The following is a 20,206-nucleotide window of genomic DNA, read 5'->3' as shown; positions in this document are numbered from 1 at the left end:
AAGGCTGCTAACTTTGACCAGTGCTAAGAAAAATGTAAACTGGACCTACAGCATACAAGGACTGTTGATGTCTCATACTAGAAATTTGACACTAACTCAATTAATTTCAAATACATCTTCATTTTAGAAAATATTCTGAAGAACTTTAAATTCTATCAGTAAAACTATTTTACAACTTACTCTAAAAGTATTTCACTGATTATAACGAGTGGAAGTATTTCCCATCAAAGTTTTTTTTTTCCCCAAACATTTTAAATTTGCCCATATCAAGACGCTCCTCCATCACCTAGGGAGTTAATATCAACCCAAGATATCAGTACTGGAAGGAAAAAACCATGATATTCCTTATGCAAATGAAATTCTCACTGTAAGAATTTCATTTCTGAAAAGGCTACAAAACCAGTGCTCACCTGTGCTACACTGCATATTTTGAGTATGCACATATATATGCACCTCAAATATGTGAATAGTAGCTAACTAACTTGGATACCTCTAGTGGTCTCAGCGTGACAGCATGAGGTCCATGCAGGCTGACTGTCCTGCTGAGCCATGACCAGGTAGAGGTCTGGTGGGTAAGAGGAACTAAAGGCCACACAAAGCTTCAAACCTCCAGTGGCTTTAATAACCTTTAACAGGCTGATCTGCCAAGTTGCAATGACCAATGAACCGTGTCCTTCAACTTCCTCCCTCTCAGCTCCCAACACTGTTCTTCTGTCCTAACCCTCACATACTCTTCAAGGCAAACCACAGCATTGAAATGTATTCAGAAGAATGGAGAGATCTATCACCTGTGTGTGCTGCCTGTGAAATGCTGGCCAGCGCAAAGGCCAGAAAATTCTAATTTTGCTCATGTTATGCTATGTATGTTCCAGCTACTTCAAGGGGCACTGTTTTCCAATTTAAATGACATAAACCTTATTGAAAAGTTTATTATGTTTCCTTCCCTTTTAGTTGGTGCCAAGTCTAATGCTTTTTGGGGATTCCAGAAATGGAGACTATACCAACCGAGGAATCCATTTCCTTATTTTTCCATCCAAACACAAACCTTGTTTTCACAGCTGTAAACCAAGGAATTATGATACTATTGTTTCTGAACGAGGTGCATATGGACAAATCAGAATACAATTATTTAAGAGGCATGGGCAATTTCAGTTCCACTATTTCATTTTTTCTCTTTTATTTCTGGCAATGCTCTATAATGTTCTCAAAAAAATTAGGAAAACAACAAGATCGTTGATGTCTAGTGAAGAAGAACTTAGAAGTTCAATGGTCAAAAGGATGAAGAGTAGCTTTGAAGATTAATCCATGTCTTCTTAATATCAGAAATAAAAGGGTTTTCATAAATTGTTCTCACTGTTCTTTTGTCTTCGCCCACATTATTCACCACTTTGGTAGGCATCAAGACAGAATTGATTCTTCCAGATGGTTTGATAGCTGGAGTGATGCAGTAGAAAGCATTGCGGCAACTCTGGGAGAAAAACTGTATTCTGTCATCACTACCAGAGAAAAGAGGACAGGAAAGCCATGAGCAGAGGCAAGGACACATAAACAAACAGCAGCAAAGTCATACAAATCATGGAATGCAAACCCAATGATCTTTAATGCTGTGAAGGTACTTATGGAAGAGAGAATTACGTATAATAAAAGCAAGGGGCGAGAAAGCTTATGTTAGTAGCTATACTTGTTTTGAACTGCTTGAGATGCCTGCTAGGCATTGGGAAAGCCACATGTATACCAGGGAAAACCATTACAGAGCTAGATAGACAGGGTATGGCTATATAAAAGCTGAAAACTGACCACCTACAGGAATGAAATATGGATGTGATGGAAGTTTACTTAGGATGACAAAAGCTCTTTAGATGTTGCCAGGAAGTGATTAGTACCTGTCTCATCCCTTACCTGATTTTCTTTTCTTTACTCAGCCACTCCTTAGTGTGCTAAATCAGCACTTTAGCACCAAAGCTTCTGAATAACCACCAAGAACTGCTGCTTTCCCACACAGCAACTCCATGTCGTAAGATCTAGCAAACATTCACATTTTAAAAAAAAAAAAAAAAAAAGACTTTTACTAAGCATGCTAAAAAGCTGATGAAACCTCTTTATGGTATCCTGTGGACAGCATGGTAAACAACCCTGATGAAAATATGACTCTGAGGAGATGGTGAAAACTGTATGAATGGCACTATGACAAATACCTGTGCATGCATGCACACATACACACCTCACCCCCTTCTCTCAGGGCAGCTCCCCAGCTAATGAAGACTCTAACATTTTCTGCATACAAGGCACACATCCATTTATGGGAAGATTAGAAGTCAGGATGGTGAGTCTGAGTGACGTCAGCAGGAACTTAATATAAGAGGTTGATTTTGAATCACAGTTGTCCCACCCTCTCACCCCCTGTGAATGGTTTGTTTGTCATTGCCAGAGAAATGGCTTCAGCATGCAACTTGAAAAAAGCACTTTCAGCCTAGAAATTTCACACTGGGCTCTGAAAGTCAGCTCTGTTCTGTGTATCTCCTGTGCTGTCACCAACAATAAATGTTGGAATCGAGATAATTCTGGCGATAAAAGAACTAGAAAAAGGTTTGGATTCCTCTCCTCCAGCCTTATTTTTGCAGAGCTTATAAAGTAGATATTCATAAAATATATTTTTTGCCAATAGATTTCAGACATGATTTTTAGTATAAGCATGTTTCAAATTTGCTGAGTAAAAAGCTGTGAATGGTCATCTTTCTAAACAGAATGACACTTTAAAAAATAAATATGGATTTTACAATCACTCTATGTGTGTGTGTGTCTGTGTATCTTTGTGTGTATAGTGTCTGTGAAAAACACTGTTTCCTTCAACAGTCATAGACCCCGATGTTTTTTGATGCATGAACTGGACAAAAACATCTAGCCAGGTATCATTCTTTAGGAACAGTATCAGTGGGAGGCAAAGCCCATACATCTTAAGCTGATTCTGTCTTAAATTTTCATCAGCTGATAGAAGCGTGACAAGCTTGGCCAGTTAGCCGCAAGAATCAATAAACAACAAGGAAGGCAAGATGCTCTGCTCAAGCAAGCTTTTTAGGTCCTTCCCTAAGAAATCAGCTGGACCTTCCCAAATACTGGTATCTTTTGAGCTTTAGATTTTGAAGAAATGTATGAAGATGGGCTTTGTACTGCTAGATTTAGGGGTTTTTTTATTCCTTTGATACCTGTAAATTCAAATTCAGAAAAACACAAGAATTTATACTTTTTTTTCTTCCAGTGCCTGATGAAATACTTCTAATCACAGTGGAGGCAAAAGTGTCAGAGAAGACTCCATAAGCTCCATCAAAAGTTTTTTTGAATCACTGAACATAAGATCTTGCTAAATTCCCTGCACAGTCTCAAGAAAGACAGAAGCTGTCAAAAAACCCCCCAAAACCCAGGGATTTGTTCCTCCACACTCAAGAGGGGACATTGCATATGACTTCTGGCACCCTTAATAGCCAGCTATGTGAGACCACTGGAGGCACTGTGATGTGCTTTAAAGTACACAAGATAGATGGCACTAATGTATTTTGATAGATAATACATATCATATAGATATATGATCATAATACAAAGCTTGATATTTCCTTGTCATTCAACCTACTTTCTGTTCTCTCCTTTCTCTGAGTCTGGGGTCTGAAGGAAGACAAATTAGCTATGACGTAACCTGGATTATATTAGAGTGATTGTTTTTGGCACATAAAAGCACTTAGATTAATAAAGCAAGGTGATCTATACATCATATCAATGAGGGGCTGTGACTGACACTTTAAAGGATACACAGTCTTTTGATCTATTGTTGATTGTGAAGTTCACAACGTACCTTGTGTCCCCCCCCTCCTTTTTTTTGCCATTTACAAGTGAACAAATGAGTGGGGCTATATTTTCAAATGTAAATCTTTTATCCACACTTTTGCTACTTTAGGCAAGGTTACCGACATATGCTCCTTCAGAAGAGCGATCCTGCAGTGAAGAGGAAAACAAAATTGAAATCAAACAGGAAAAAAAGAAACAAAGCAACTCTAAAATGGGGACAAAGAAAAATCTTGCATTCTGAATAGACTGGTGTTACATAGTTAAGGCTGACTTCCATTTTGCACTTCAGGTAAGGATCTAGGCTCTGCTTCCTACGAAATGCTAGTTTCACCACCAGCTAAGTAAGTGGCAGAAAGATCATCTCAGGGGGATTTATTGTCATTTCTGGATGCAACCTGAGATGCAAAGTAATGATAGCCATTGGTGGTTTGAAATCAGTCTATTGTGAGACCACCACTCCTGACGATACCATAGCTTTATGGCTGGATCAGCCAAGAACAATTTTGTATACTTTTTAAATATTTGGATGTTAGTTTTTGCAAAGCTTGCCCAGTGCATAATTTCCTTGCCTTTTAAAAAGCCCAGAAATTTATCTGTATTATACCATTCTGGCATCAATTTTGTTTTGCAGCACCCGAGCCAACTCTTTTCTGGAGTACCTGTTACCACACAAACGTTCTTGTGATTGCACTTTAGGTCCACTGCCCCCACCTCTTTCACTAACAAAGCTATAGGGTGCTGTCCTGCTGCTTATGCGAGATCTGAGATTCACCTGCTTTGCTGAAGGGTTCCACATCTATTTGCTGACAGTAGAAAGTGAGGGATCTTAGATCCCATTCTCAATGCTGAAGGAGCTCCTGCAACATTCACAGACTTTTCTGCCTGTTTCTCATGTCCCCAAACTTGGCTCTTCCACTTTGCCTCTTCTATCCCAACTACTTTTCCCCATTTCTTTTGTGAATAAAGCATCCTCCTCCTTCTTGAATTCAAGTCACGCTTCTTGCCTTCAGCTCCAGCTCCCAGATCAAACAGACAGAATGCAAAAGGAAAGCCTGCTAAACTGCTGTTGCATAGACATGGAGCAAGTTCATTTGTTCAGTGATTCATATATATACATTAGTCAAGGGCAGTAGCTGTGACAGGATGGAAGTTTTACCTCTAGTAAAAGCTTCAGCAGGACTCTAAAGAATATGTTCATATGAGGTTTTTCCCCCCTGAGGTCAGTCTTGAGTAGTTTTAGATAATTAAAAGCAGAGCCTGACACTGGTTTCCCTAACAATCCTTAGGTTCTCTGCTATAACTCCCACATGAAATGGCTGTAAGAGTTTTCCTTTCCTTTCTCCTTTCCTCTGGCAAACAATGCATATCACTCTTCAAAACATCTAAACCATATTTGCCACAACGATAAAAAAAATTGCTTCAGGCAGGCACCCAGCAAGCTAAGATACAATCCAGTAGTGAGTTTAGTAAGGGCTATAAACAATGAAAAGCAACTGAGAGGAGGGATTTATGATGGGATGGTTCAGACAACAGATGTCGGATGTTTTTAATGGTTAAAAATATAAATGAGGTCCAAAAGTGTGCTCCTTCTTCAAAGAGAATTCCAAGTCAATGCTTTAGGTAGTGAGCTGACAGAATGTTTGCATGAATTTGCACAAATTAGCCAAAAAAAACCCCCTCATCTAAAATGCGATATTATTCCCAGAGCTTGCTTTTGCTTTTAATTAGTCTAACACTATTAGAAATAATTAAATATCATCTTGGTGATTGGGAACAAACTAGACTTTTTCTGGGTTTCATGTATTTCCAGTTAAAAAGGAAAAATAAAACTGATTTGTAGATTTACTCACATTTTTGTCAAGAAGAAGTTAATGTGTATCAGCAGATGCCTCCTCAAAGTACATTTCATCCTTCTAGTTCACAAAAAAGCCTAAACTTGATTGGGACAGGAGATATAGTCCACATCATATTGTTTGCTGGAGTGAAAAGAAGCTTTATAACTTCATAATGGAATAAGAGCTTCAGATAATCTAGTTGGATTCCAATAGTACCTTAGGCCATTAAACTCCATTCACCAACCTGCTAATCTCAATAATTTACTTAGTTATTGAGTTCCCCAAGCTGAGCTGACCAGACACAGTCTGTTGGTAAAGAGACTTTAAAATGTATTTGAATAAGCTGTCTGAACCATAAAACTTCGTTACTTTTAATTATGCTTTTCCAGTGTCAGGCAATGACTTAATAAACCATCTTAACAGCCTTTATTTACAAAGTGTGTTACAAGCAACAAAGAATTTTGTTTGAGGTACACCATATCTGGCAGATTAATAACTCTTTTGTCCTACAAATTGACTTGCAAATTCAGAATAAATTTGACCTGGAATGCACCTTAAATTCTCAGAAGTCATGTGCTATATTTCCCTAGCACATTGCACATTAAAATAAGAAAAGCACTTGTGTTTGCATTAGCAACACTGAATGTCAACAAGTACTGTCAACAGATGAATCTCAGAATTTAATTCTTTAAAGGGCAGGAGGGAGCAGCTTTAATTTGCTTCTCCGCAAACACCTGGTTTAAAGATTTATTCAAATATGTAATATTCTTTTAAGATGAAATCAAGATCATTTCTACTCTGCTGGAACAATTTTGATGGTTAATTACATCATTATCCAGATATAGCTTCACTGTAAGGCTCAGGTTTGCCAGTTCCCTTTGCTTAACATGCTTTTATTGCTGGGAAAGACTGGAGATCTAAAGGAACTGTAAATAATGAAAGAATTTTTAGAGGTTTATTGTACAGATCATAAATGGGAAGAAACACGGTTAGTGAACTAACAGACACAAATTCCTTAAAGTATTAATGAATTTGATTTATATGGTCATACTAGGCTTAAATACCAAACAGATTCACTTTTTATGACAACTGATATATCACTTTTTATCACACAATGGATTACTTTTAAACAGTCTTTTATCCTAAATCATAAAAAATGTATGCTACAGACATTACATAACAATATAGAAGACGGGAAATATATTTCCAACTGGCAAAGAAGGAGTATTTTGTAACTGTGATAAAACAGGAAACTTACCGGGATGTTTGGTCCCTGCCTTGTTTTCAAGAAAACAGCTCTGCACCTTTAAGCAGAAGTCCTCAGGACTGCTGTTTTGCCATATGTTAGCGCCCATAGATAACATACTGTGCTCCGAGCACACTGCATCCTGTTGTCGTTGTGGAGCATCTGTTGTTTGAAACATTGAAAAGGTAAGCAAGGCCAAGCTTCTGTTTTCTGAGAATCATGTAATTATGAGGTTTCTTCCATTACTGAAATGTTCTTACGTTGGGTAATATATGTCAGCAAATGTAGCTAATGATTCAGCCCCTTTGCTTATGGATTGTGAGAACTAGGAGTTTCTTAAATAGCTTGGGGTAAAGGATGTCTCAGCAGCTGAAACATGTACTTCTAGAGTAATAGTCATGAAGTTGTTCATTTTGCAGCTAACATTTCCTTTTTCCTCATGCATGAAAGCAAATTAATCAAAACACTAGTAAATAATTTACACACCTTTCAATAAAGTAATTACCTCCTATCATAGGAAATCTGTGAGGATCCAAATCCAGCAGCTGTATAAGAACATTTCTAGCCATAAGCATGTGAATAATCCCAGAAACAGTTGAGTTAGATGCATTAATATATCTTGTTGACTGTGATACAACTTAATAACTTCTAAAATAGCAATCGATAAAAATAGGCTTTCTGAAATGTAAATGTAATAACAATGATGTTTAAAACATTTTATTGAAAACACAGGCAAACAGAACTGTAGACTATATATCATATGCTAGATACTGTGGAGCAGCACTGCACCTTCTGAAGACCAAGTATATATCTTGATTTTATCAGGCAACTATTGCCACGCATACTGGTAGGTGGGGAGGTGTCATTGTTGCTGCCCTGGATAAGACAGCACGGTCCTGCAGAATTTTTAACCACAGTGGAAAAATAAACTTGTTACAACATGAACTCAATTTAGAAGACTTAGCTTACCTCATAAGATAAACTAGGCACAATTTTTTTTTTTGTATTACTGTATGAAAAGAAGCTGTAGATGAAACGAGATTATTAGGTAATTCTTCCGTCATGGGGAGTAGCTTTGAAGCAGTGTTCACCTGGTGCACCTATCCTAAGTGAACACACACCATTGAAATCCCTTCTTCCAAATGGAGGATGCCTGATTTCAGATGGTCTCTATTAAAATTCACAATCTTTTTCCCTTTTTTTAATGCAAAAGAGAGTACTTTTAAGGGAAGGACATTGCTATTCTGAGTCATTCTGGCCTCCTAAAATTTACTAATTTAAGAGAAAAGCTTCCTCTTTTTTTTTTTTATTAACTTCAAGGCTATTTGAAAAATTTGTAGTAGAAACTGTGATTTCTGTCAGGAAGCAGACTTAACTTGGCCAAGCTGCGAGTTTGTACTTTGTCCCAGTTTGAAAGTTCATAGCTGGATGTAAGAGGTACAGTTGTAAACTCATGAGACTCGAGAATCTCTCATCAGAACAGTTTACCTGACTTTTTTACTCTATATACAGTCAATAAGTTTTAATTGACTAGAATTAGAGCACCCTGTAATAAATAAATAAAACTTGCAATAAACTAAGCTTTAAAAAGAAATATTGTGCAACTTTTTTTTTAAATTGGGTTGAAAAGGTGGTGAGAGACTCTGTCACTGGAGGTGACACCAAAAGCAGCACCAGCTCCAGAAGACACGAAGGCAACAATGTTCATGGGCACTTTAGAAAATCCTGACATCCATGAACACCTCATGGAGGTGGGTTTTTTCCTCTTTTAGGTGTCTGAGCAAGAGAAAGAAGAAAAAAAAAACAAACCCTAAACAAACAAACAAACCCCCAGAAATAAATATCGAAGGTTTCTATCTCAACCGTCTGCTCTAAGCTTTTATTTCACACTCGGCCTCTGAGTTTTCAGGCGCACGTACAAAACTCGTCCCTAACCAGAACTGCCCTGCCCGCCACCCCCCTCACCGCCACCGAGGCCGACGGGCGCCCGGCACCGGTCGTTAGCGCTGCCGCCACGCGGGAACGCTGCCGCCCCCGCCCCGTCAGGGGAAAAGCAGTGACTCGACCGCTCCCCCCAAGGCGGCTAGGCGAGGTCTCCACCTCTCCCTGCAGTACCTGTGTCGGGGTTAACCCCAGCTGTATGGCCGCAAACCCGCTCCGCGCCATGTGGAGGAGGGACGGGGCCACCCCGACCAGGGAGGACGAGGAATGGCGGGAGGCAGCCCCCGGCAGCCCCCCAGCAGCCCCCCAGCATACCTTCCTCCCACCCCTGAGGGGTGCCCCGCCCCTCGGAAACCCCGCCTCCCGCGTGACCCCGCCCCCGCACAGCCCCGCCCCCTCAAGCCAATGGCAGCTCCAGGAGCGTCGAACCCGCGGGTGGCAGCTGTCCCTCCAGCCCAGCAACACTTCGCGCCTGCGCCGTAAAGCTCCTGTGGAGCCGGGCCTGGCCTGCCGGGCCTCGGCGCGCCTGCGTAGTAGGTCCCAGCCGAGGGGGCGGGGCGGGGCGGGGCTGGGCTGGGCGCTGCAGAGGGTGACGTCACCCTGCCTGCCCTGCCGTCGGCGCCGCCTCTGCCCGGCGAGGAGGGTCGGGACTTGCCGGCTGCAGGCGCCGCCATGGCTGCCATATTGGGGAGGAAGTGAAAGCGGGAGGCGGTGGGGCGGCCAGGAAGGAGCCCTTCCCTTTTCCCTTTTGCCTGGGCGGACGCAGGCTTCTCGGCAACGGCAGCTTGCGAGACCCCCGGAGCGGGCGGCTTTGAGGCAGCAGCGGGTGGCGGCGGAGCTGAACGCCCCGGAGGCGGTGTTGGCCTAAGATGGCGGACCCGGCGGAGTGTAACATCAAAGTGATGTGTCGCTTCAGGCCCCTCAACGAGTCCGAAGTGACTCGTGGCGACAAGTACATCGCCAAGTTCCAGGGCGAAGATACCGTCGTCATCGCGGTGAGGGGCCGCCCCGGACGGGAAAGGCGGGAAAGCGCCGGGGGGGGGAAGGGGGTGTCAGGGGTCGGCGGGGTCAGATACCGCGGGGATGGGCGCGGAGTGAGGCGAGAGGGCAGGGCTGAGGCGCTCGGGAGCGCCCGCGGGCGGGGACGCCTCGGGAAGAGGGTGGCCTTTTGGGGGGGCGGGGGGAGGTAGGCAGAGCTGTGGACGGGGCTGGCTATTCGTGGTCGGGCAAAGAGCGGGGAGCTGGTGAGGGCAGAGGTCCCTGAGCAGTGGGCGTCGGGTTGTGGGGACACGTCGGTGGTAGCAGGTCAGGAAACCTCTGACAAAGGCTTTGGTGAAAGGCTCGCAACTTGGGGCGTAGCGTGAGGTTCCACTGCCGAGCCGGAGCCACAGGGCACGCTTCGGTATGCCCACGGAAAGCGCGTGAATTATGAGGTGGAGAGTAACAGGCGAGTCCTGCAGTGTGTCCCCCGGCTAGGCTGTCCCTGGTTTTGGCGGCCGTGATGAGTTTGACCGCTAAATAACGCGCTCAAAATGCGTGCGTTGGAGCTACCATCGGGGTAATTGTCTACAGAGAATTTTGGGGGAAGAAGACACAGAACAACAGTGCAGGCTTCAGTTCATTGGTGCTTGTGATCTGTGAATCAGTCTTCGGCCGATAACACTTTTTTAAAAAAAATCAGAATAAACAGATCATTTGGCTTATTACATGTCTGTAAATGTACTTTAACAGAAGTCACCTTGCAAGGTACGAGGCCTGTTATAAAACAATCTGGATGTTACAGGGGAAAAGATAATCCTTTACTTTTTTTCTATGTGTCATATTTGGCTACAAAGCGGAACTGGAATATAAAATTAAATTACAGTAGTTGATTGCCTGGTTTGGTTGATATTGTACAAACACACTTTATTTCCCAATGTTTGTTTTATTTTTGCTAACTTTTAATTTGTGTTTTCATATAAATACTTTTTTCTCTGGAGAGTGCTGCTTCTGCATTGCTGGAAGTAACTTAGATGTCAGTTATTATCTGCCTTTAAATTTTGTTTTTATATTATGTTTCTTGAGACTACCAATAGTAGCTTTTTTGCACAGTATCAGAAGTTGAAGGAGACAATTTAATAAAATACTTTTTTTACTATGACTTACTAAATACTAGTACTCTGTTAATATTCAACTGAATTTGTCAATAAAATATGGAATTCCATGAGTCTGGAGCTACAAGAATGATGGCATGCTTGTGAAATGAAGTAATTTGGGCTTATTTCAGCTGGCAAGTTACTATCTTGGAGTACATCTGTTCTTCCTGAGGTTGTACAGGTAAACTCCAATTTCCAGGCTTGGTTTCTTACTCTAAGGAAAATTTAACCAGAACAGATGATCTCACTTCCATCAGTGAATGCCCATTCATTGTGATGCTACGTATTCTGTTTTAAATCCACAATTAAGTTTAGAAACCTTGATGTTTTCTGACTTTTTAAAAAAATACTTTTTCCACGTATCCTTTAAGTAGTTCTAGTCTAAAGAGAACATAAAACTTACATTGTTTAAATAGTCTTTAAGTATGCTTTAAAAATAACCTAGAATGTAAATTGAGCTGAAGTGGTACTGTATTGAGTAGAACAGTCTGATGGCATGCTCCTTAGGGATCATGTGGAGCTTCTGCTTGGGGTTAATATTTAGTGTAACAACTGTACTTTGGTGTTTTCTGCATTGGTAAAAATGACAACAAAAATCCTTCAGTCATCCTATGTCCAGGACTTGCTGTGTCTGACTTTAGGAAAAATGCCTCAAAAATTATTAGATTGGGAAGCAGTGACAGTATTTGAGTTCTGTTTCACAAAATCTTAATAAAGGATTGATATTCTGTGATTTTGTTTTTATAATGGTGGATATATGACAAGATTGGTGTTCTCAAAGTCGTTATTTGATTCCCCAAAACTGTTGAGATAATTACTTGTGTTTTGTGTTTCGTTTGTCAGGGGGTTTTTTGGTTTTTTTAACAAGCTGACTGAGTTTTCACAAAGTTATGAACCTTCCAACTTGAGGCTGCAGCCACCTCCCTCGAGTGTGTGTTATAGAATTGTCCAGGGGAGGATAGTAACAGAAACAGTCCTTCTCATTAAACAGTTTCTAAAAACACTCAATATGTATGTTTGGTTACTTTCAGTTGTTTGATTTCTGTCTTTATTGCTACATGTTATATTGGCTGCCTGTTGAACAGTAATTGAGCCACTTTTTTTTTTTTTTATAGCTACTTTCCTCACCTGCCTGAAGGACTTGCACCTTCTGTGTGCACCTGGGTCTGTGTTGAAACAGTGGAGGCTTCTTTAATAATACTTGGGAGTTGCCTGTAATGGTAGATAGGAGGTGAATACTAGGAGAAGCAGAGCTTATACCTCTGTGGAGGAGGGTGGGGAGGGAAATTGGTGACTATAACCAAACCCTCCTCCTTGACTCCCCTGTCATCTCTGAGCTATCTATCCTCCCTTCTCTTCCTAACTCGTGTGTAATTACTGGCATGGTTGTCTTTCTGGACAAGTGAGTTGTTTTGATTTGTGTTAGATAAAATACTTGTTGTAATTGTAGCTAGTGTGTAACAGCAGTTTGAGGGGACATATGGTGTTGGTCTGTTTTAAAGAGCAGACTTTGAAAAAGTATTGTCCTTGCACAGGATCAAACTTTAACTATTAAAGAGCTCTTAAATTATTAATTAAAGGGGGCTTCTTTCCATTTTAATTTTTTTTCTAATGGCTCTTCTCGTTAAGTAAATATAAGAGATTTATGTTAAACATCATAAATGTGCCTACGTTGAAAAATTGATAGCAATTTGCTCATGGATTTCAGGCTTTTGAGTAAGATGAACCAGGGAGGAATAGCAAGCTTATAATATATATGATTATGCACTCTGCTTTTTCAAATGTAAAACTGTGTGCAACTGAATAGCTTTATAGTTCTGCATAACATATCTACTTCATTTTAAAAAGCATTTCTGTACCTGGTCTTGCTCATCTTACAGCTGTCCACGAGATAGGATAGATTACTGAATACAGTGACACTCAAGGATTTTGGACTGAAACCTAAGCTGGTAACAGTACTGTCAGGTGACTGGAGTGGTGAGGTGTTATGGACATTCCAGAAATGGGCAGTATCCTTCTGTTGTCCAGATGTTTCTAGTAATGATCATGGTATATTCCTTATTTCTATAGCTTTTAAGAATGAATCATGGTTACCTGCCTGTATTTTCATACTTGTTTAGACTACTATTTTTTGTACATAAGAGATAACCCTGGGAAGAGCTTGACATGTTTAGCTTTTTTATTACATTTTACACTAGTATTGGATAGTAAATGAGAGCAAAGCTAGGTTTAAGTTATGTTAGAATCAGTTTAATGAAGATCACTTGCTGTTATTGCAGCTTTTGGCAGCAGATTATTCAAAAAGAAAAATGTAATTCACGTGCATTGCTGAAAGAAAGGCTGTGCCAGACTGTATAAATGCAAGAAACAAGGTGCATTCTTAAAACTTTATTATTTTGCTACTGTGAAGGAAAGCACTGTTTAATTAGAAACACACGAATAAAAATGCTTAATGCCTACAGTGCAATGTAAGCATAAAGTGTTACTCAGTATTTCAGTGTTACTCTCTAATTTTTTTCATTCCATGAAAAGGTGGTTAACGGAGTTTTTCAGATGATACTGGTACGATGTTTTAACAGAAAGCAAATATTCCTAGCATAGAGTAATGTGTACAAGGAGAGCTATATTCCCTGGCTGCTATACCACTTGCTTAGAAACATCTCACTCATGTTTGGTGGTTGTTCTGAAATTCAATGACCGTTTTCATGCCAGCAGTGCTTGCTTTTCTCTTTAAAAGAAACTCTTTACTAAAGCAAAGCTTGACTGAAACTCTTGTTCCAAAATTTCTCTGTTTTTTTGCTGGATATTGAGTTTCCAGTCACAGTTTTTTAAAAATGAAATTACATGCTTTAATCCTTCTGTAACGATAAATAACTGCTGTAAAAGTTGATACTTGAGTTGCAGGATTTGCACAGAAATAAGAAAAATAGGACAGAAAGAGCTGCAATCCACTAACTGTTCTTGTGTTGGCTGCAGTTTGGTATGCATAGAGCTAGGACAAGAAGGAAATCTTTTTTCCTTATCCTTAAAAATAAAATACTAATTTGGAACGGTGCCCTTTTGCTCATTTGCAGTGTTGGACTCTGTTAGGTGTGTCAAAGCAGCAATACCTTAGCTTAGTGATGGGAAGAACCGAGTCAGGTATTTGACATCATACTTTCCAGAAACTGTTCAGTGTGGGATTTTTCTTTTACCATATTTTGTGCTGATGGAAGAATGCTCTTTGTTAAAATGTGAACCTTAAAGGGGAGATAAGCCCATTACTTATTACTTCAACCTCTTACCAGGAATAAGCTAACCATCGGTGGGCATAATGTTGCTGTAGCAGTCCATTCTAGCAAAAAACAGTAGAGAGCATCTGGATATGTTGTGGTAGAAAAATATGCTACTGATTTTCAAGTAAATTTTCGCTATTGACTTTGCTTCAGATACTAATGCACAGAAAATAGAGTGAACTAAGGTAGTGTTAAGAGTAACCAATTCCTGTAGTTTACGGAAAATCACAATGGGAAAATGAAAGATATTTTAAATTATTTCTATGGAGATAACCTTAAGTATTTCTAGGAATTTTAAGGTAAGATTTCGGTCTAGTGATCACAGATTTTTGGGTAGTCCTCACCGAAGGTACTGAGAAAAGCTAACTTTCCTGAAAAACAAACTCTCATGTGTTCTCCAAATCTTGTATAATTTAGATAGGCTGAGCATCCTTTTATATAAGGATAACCAGTAACTAGTCTTTAACTGCGGAACTGTGTACTTAAACCCTTTCTTAAGGTTCAGTTTAACTACCGCTAAATCATGTTGGCAGCTGTACTTTTTTGAGGGCTGTGAGAGTGCTTGCAAAGTTTTTGCTGTGGAACCATGTCCCTTCAGTACAAGCAACTACAGGAGCTGAAGTTGTCTTGTAGTCGATTACTGACAGAACAAATGCTAGGCAAAGAGTGAGTGTAAATGTTGAATTCTCTCTATTTGGAGAGAAGAAGTCAGAAGCTCTGCTTGTTTGCTTATATTTTCTGTTGCTTATAGGTTCTATGTTTTTAGTTTTTATTAGGATTTGAGTAACATTTGCTGAAAGTTTCTGGAGTATGTCAAAGCAGCATCATATCACAGTAGTGACACTGCTACTACCACTGTTATGGACACCATGTGGTAATGTTGCTTGGACCTTCTGTGTTTTCAGTTCCATCATAATATCTGATTGTTTACTACTTGAGGAAGAAAAGGCATCTGGTATAGAAAAAATGTCTGACACTTTAATCTTTCTTGATTAATCTCTTAAAGGTAATGAGGAGGCTTTCTAGGGCAGGGTAATCTGTGTAAAACTGTTTTAGCTTTGTTTACAGCAGAAAGTAGACTGTAAAGAGAAGTGATAAGACATAGCATTGCAGGTGTCAAAGATGTGAAACTATATGAGTGGGGAGTAACTTGTATTCTTAAAACATAATTATCCTGGAACCTGCTTGGCTAAACCTACTTGGTTAGATATTGATTCAGTAATGATGGAGCAGGGACATGCCTCTAATGTGGGTTTTCATAGGTGTGATAAGTGTACTGCGACCTGGGAGGGAAGTATGTAATTGGATTTTTGAGTGCTTTGAAGTTGTGTTGTGGCTTCATCTAGGAACCTATAATACTGAGGACATGTAAACAAATATTCCACTTTCCACCTGCAAGTGATGGGGAAGTGACAAGTGGTATAAACAAGACCCCTTATGAGATTTTTTTTTTGTCAGAATTTTTAAATTTTATGGGTGTGTTGGTAGCAGTTGTAACTTGAGGGAAATTGGAATTTGTCATGTACCTAGCAGCTTTCACTGTATAAATAAACAAGATCAATTAAAGGCATTACTGTCTGAATGAAGTCCTTGCAGCTTGGTTTTCTGCTGTTACTACTAGTCCATGGCATTCATCATATGTGCTATTCTTTGTATTAAAACTTTGTTTTACAAAGGAGACTGTAAATATGAGATACTGTAATTTGGCTCTGTTTTCTTATGAAGGCATTTGAATGGCAGTTGGAGAGTAGATAGTCTAAAAGTATTCTGTGTCTGCGCACTACTCTCAAATTAGTAAACATAATTTTCCTTTAACACAGATGAAGAATAGTTCAATACAGTCAATCTTTGTTTGACAGAAGAATTAAACAAATAACAAACCCCTCTAAATGCTGTTTAAAAATGTAGAGAAGGAAGGCTTTTTCATAACCTGCTACAAATAGCTGCAGATTGCGGGATGGTTGCAGACTAGTGCAGGTTGTGCCTACAAGTTTTTCTAAACAAGGTATCTTCCTGTACCGGAAACTAGGCTCAACTTTATATATATTTTTTTTTATGTTGGATTTCTTTGAAGTAAGTAAAAAAATCTGCTATTTGGCATCAGAAATATTCTGTAGTGATATATAAATACACAATGATATGTATGTATGCATTCAAACACATATGCAAATAATGTTTGCATTCTAATATACTTTTCTCACTCATAGTTGTCATGATCTATTTGGAACAGCAAAGATCAGATATGTTGGGATCTGTGAGAAATAGTGAGTATTGTTAACAGTTGCTGCATAGACTGTCAGAAGATCATATCCAGGCACTTTCCCTGATTCTTCTAAAATCAATTTAATTGGAATAAATGCCATCTACATATTTTCTGGAGCAATAATTTGGAGAAGAGTTTAAATCTTACAAGTACAAACACACAAATTATTAATGCTGCGCAGAGTGTTTGCAGTGACGTAGGACGCTATTGCTTTTCTCACTGTATTTTTGCAATGTGTAATGGTAAATATGATGCTCAACATGGTATTATTTCAGTGCATACAAATATGCAGAAGAACTTCAGCATCAAACAGATCTGATTAATGTTTTGTGATTTTTGACGACTTACAGTGTGTAGTGTAGCTGATTGACATTTGTGAAGTCAGAGGCTTTTTGAAACTACAGCTGCTAGTGAGAAAGAAGATGTATAGTTAGTGTTATCTTTCCTACAGTGACTTACCTTTTTACATAACATGTTCTCAGTCTTCATTTTCTTACCTCAGTGTTACTTGAACTTGTTAGTTGTTTGTCTTCTGGTGTGTGTAATTTTACCTGTAGAACATATGAATTTGAGGTGTATTTGAAGCTAAAATGAGTAATCAAGAAGGTTGGTGACTTCCCTGCTGTGAAACAAATGTTCTGACAAACTTCAGCACCTTAGGGATAGTTTCTGCCTACTGAGTCTTGTGGTTTCTTGAGTGTATTCACACAGTGAGCATTATAATTATTTTTTCCAAGAGGGAGCTCATCCACCTGAATTCAAACCCTCTCAGCAGATAGGTATGTGTTGAATCTAAAAAGCTTTATTTGGTGTTATGCTAGATATTATTAAAAGACAAATGGAAGGTCAGGCTGGAGAAGGGATGTGGTGGGTGGGTGAAAGATGGAAGCTATACTTGTTTCTTTGCCAGGGAGGCAGTTCCAGAATATCCTTGGGGAAAGATGATAATGAATTAAATTTAGGCAAAATAGAGCACTTAACAATTGCAGCGAGTTTAGCAACGGTAACTGACCTAGGTCCCTTGTAAACTTTGCCTGTCTGCTTGGCTACCTACTAAATCAAGCTCTGAAAATGCCACAATAATTTGAACTTTGTAAGATGGGTTTAATAGTTCATATCCTAATGGATTAGCAGCTGCTTAGAACTGTGTAATGAAAATATCTTCTTTAAAACAAAGCAAAATCCAACATTCCTTTCAAAAAGCTCTGTCAGAGCTTCCTCTTACAATGTCTTCCAAAATGAATCTTCTGTGAAAGGTTCTCTTCCTCCAAAGTGGCCTTTTCCTTCTACTTACAGAGCTTTATTTTAAGGATATCACATATAAGGAAATAGTTCTTGTGCTGACTGTAGGTGATCTGAATGTTTCTTTTTTGGTTTGAGGTTTTTAACAAATATTACCAAGACAGATAGTCTGTGTGATGTGGTGTAAGCTGTTTTTAATAATTTGGGTTTACCAGAGTAAACCTGCTACCAGAGTAGAAGAGAATAAGGGGTTCTCAGATGCACAGATTAGGCATTGGTTTACCTTGTAAATCAAGTAAATTGAGGTCATGTGGCAGAGTAGTTTTGAAGAACTACTTAGATTGCACTTTGAAACCAAATATACTTAATTCAGGGCCTTACTTGTAGGCAAGCATGTGAAGATTTAGACAGCACTATATAAGCTGATTTCTTCACTACAGTCTTCAAATGCTTAAAATAAAAGATTGGGCTGAAACAGTATAGGCTACTTCTAAATTACACGAGCAAACACCTTCCATTTCTACTTCCAATATCTGATTTTTTAAAGAGCTCTTCTGTGTCTTTTTTCTTTTCCAGTCCAAGCCATATATATTTGACCGTGTATTCCAGTCAAACACGTCACAGGAACAAGTATACAATGATTGTGCTAAGAAGATTGTCAAAGGTAAGGTGGAACAGCAACTTTAACAATAAGGAAAAAGTCTCATATTTGTGTGGATTTTGATGTTGCCTTTTACCTTCTGAATGATTAATAAAAGCCGACATAGGTCATAGCAGTATAAAATTATCCTGTAGTTGAGCTGATAATTTATGTCAGTGCTTAACCTGCTGTTTCAGTTGATTTGCAATGTTTGGTAACATTTACCTGTAATTTTTTGGGTTTTTTTGCAGTTCTCTGCAGAAGTTTGTTTAAAATAATTTGTCAGAAATTAATCAAAATAACTCTTATGAATAGGTTTGGGGTTTTTCCCTCGTATTTATTGGTGAAAACATCCTATAATTACTTTAGCTTGTTTGGAGGAATGTAAGACAAAGGAAACTTGTGAAACGCTATAGATCTTTTCTAAGCTTGTTTATTTAATACACAGTTTAAGGGGGATTTTTTTAATGTGATTTTTAGCTTAATTAAAAGTTTAAACAGGAGTTATGGCTGTGCATGTCAGGCTGTACAGTTTCTCTTGTCAGCAAATCAAGTCTTAACACAAAGAAGGTTATACCACAATAAGTTGTTATAGTAAGGAATTAGCTAGTTCATAGAATTATAGAATGGTTTGGATTGGAAGGGACCTCAAAGATCATCTAGTTCCAACCCCCCTGCCTCCCAGGGGCAGGGACACCCTCCACTAGACCGTGTTGCCCAAAGCCTCATCCAACCTGGTCTTAAACACTTCCAGGGATGGGGCATCCACAACCTCTCTGGGCAACCTGTTCCAGTGCCTCACCACTCTAACAGTACAGAATTTCTCTCTAACATCTAATCTAAATCGACCCTCCTTCAGCTTAAACCCATTCCCCCTTGTCCTGTCACTACACCCCCTGATAAACAGTCCCTCACCAGCTTTCCTGTAGGCCCCTTCAGGTACTGGTAAGCTGCAATGAGATCTCCCTGGAGCCTTCTTTTCTCCAGGCTGAATGATCCCAGCTCTCTCAGCCTGTCCTCATATGAAAGGTGCTCCATCCCTCCAGTCAGCTTTGTGGCCCTCCTCTGGACTCTCTCCAACAGCTCCATGTCTCTCCTGTACTGGGGCCCCCAGAGCTGGACGCAGTACTCCAGGTGGGGTCTCACAAGAGCAGAGTAGAGGGGCAGGATCACCTCCCTCGACCTGCTGGTCATGCCTCTTTTGATGCAGCCCAGGACACAGTTGGCTTTCTGGGCTGCAAGCGCACACTGCTGGCTCATGTTGAGCTTCTCATCAATCAATACCCCCAGGTCCTTCTCCTCAGGGCTGCTTTCAATCCATTCCTTGCCCAGCCTGTAGTCGTGCTTGGGATTGTGCTGACCCACGTGCAGGACCTTGCACTTGGCCTTGCTGAACTTCATGCGGTTCGCAGTGGCCCACCTCTCCAGCCTGTCAATTCCTGAAAATACAATTGATTAATTTCTTGAGGAAATCAGTAATAAGTTCTAATTGATACAACTTTAACAAAGCCTTCCCCTGAAATATCAACTATTAGTGACAAAAGAAGATTGGGTAAATGTAGGGGGTTTTGATCATTAGAAAAGTGAATTCCTTTGTAAAATCCATGCTGCTGCAAGTATTTAACCCTTTAATGAGTTAAATAGTAATCAAGACTAGATCAGAAGTTTGCTCCTTAAAAGTTTGAGTTAACTAAGAATTGTAACATTGCCCCTTTCCTGCATCTAAAAATCTGAACTGTGTTTCTCTGTGCAGCGTTTCTAGGCTGTGCTACAACATGTGGCAAGCAAGCTC

General features: G+C 39.8%; 1 protein-coding gene and 1 long non-coding RNA gene across 7 annotated transcripts in view; one reads left to right on the top strand and one right to left on the bottom strand.

Annotated features, from left to right (window-relative positions):
• Positions 1-1,152: 1,152 nt before the first annotated feature.
• LOC129203402 (uncharacterized) lies at positions 1,153-9,150 on the bottom strand. Of its 5 annotated transcripts, none has more exons than XR_008576015.1 (4): positions 9,034-9,135; positions 5,688-8,694; positions 1,900-3,984; positions 1,153-1,496 (listed from the first exon to the last, which is right to left on the bottom strand). It is a non-coding gene; the product is annotated as an uncharacterized LOC129203402 (long non-coding RNA). The 5 variants fall into 5 exon arrangements; XR_008576017.1 differs by having other exon boundaries at positions 5,688-7,080; XR_008576016.1 differs by lacking the exon at positions 9,034-9,135 and having other exon boundaries at positions 5,688-5,813; positions 6,931-8,996.
• A 315-nt stretch (positions 9,151-9,465) lies between these two features.
• KIF5B (kinesin family member 5B) overlaps positions 9,466-20,206 on the top strand; it is a 35,478-nt gene continuing 24,737 nt past the window's right edge. The window contains exons 1-2 of one of the 2 annotated variants that reach the window (XM_054815202.1): positions 9,466-9,854; positions 18,351-18,438. In XM_054815202.1, the coding sequence (XP_054671177.1) occupies positions 9,729-9,854; positions 18,351-18,438 (214 nt within the window). In that variant the 5' untranslated portion in view covers positions 9,466-9,728. The remainder of the gene's footprint in view (positions 9,855-18,350; positions 18,439-20,206) is intronic. The other variant, XM_054815201.1, reaches the window with a different exon arrangement.

The sequence above is a fragment of the Grus americana genome, chromosome 2, assembly GCF_028858705.1.
Source record: "Grus americana isolate bGruAme1 chromosome 2, bGruAme1.mat, whole genome shotgun sequence".
Taxonomy (NCBI): domain Eukaryota; kingdom Metazoa; phylum Chordata; class Aves; order Gruiformes; family Gruidae; genus Grus; species Grus americana.
The sequence above is the reverse complement of the archived record's forward strand: the minus strand, read 5'-3'. Positions and strand labels throughout refer to the sequence as shown.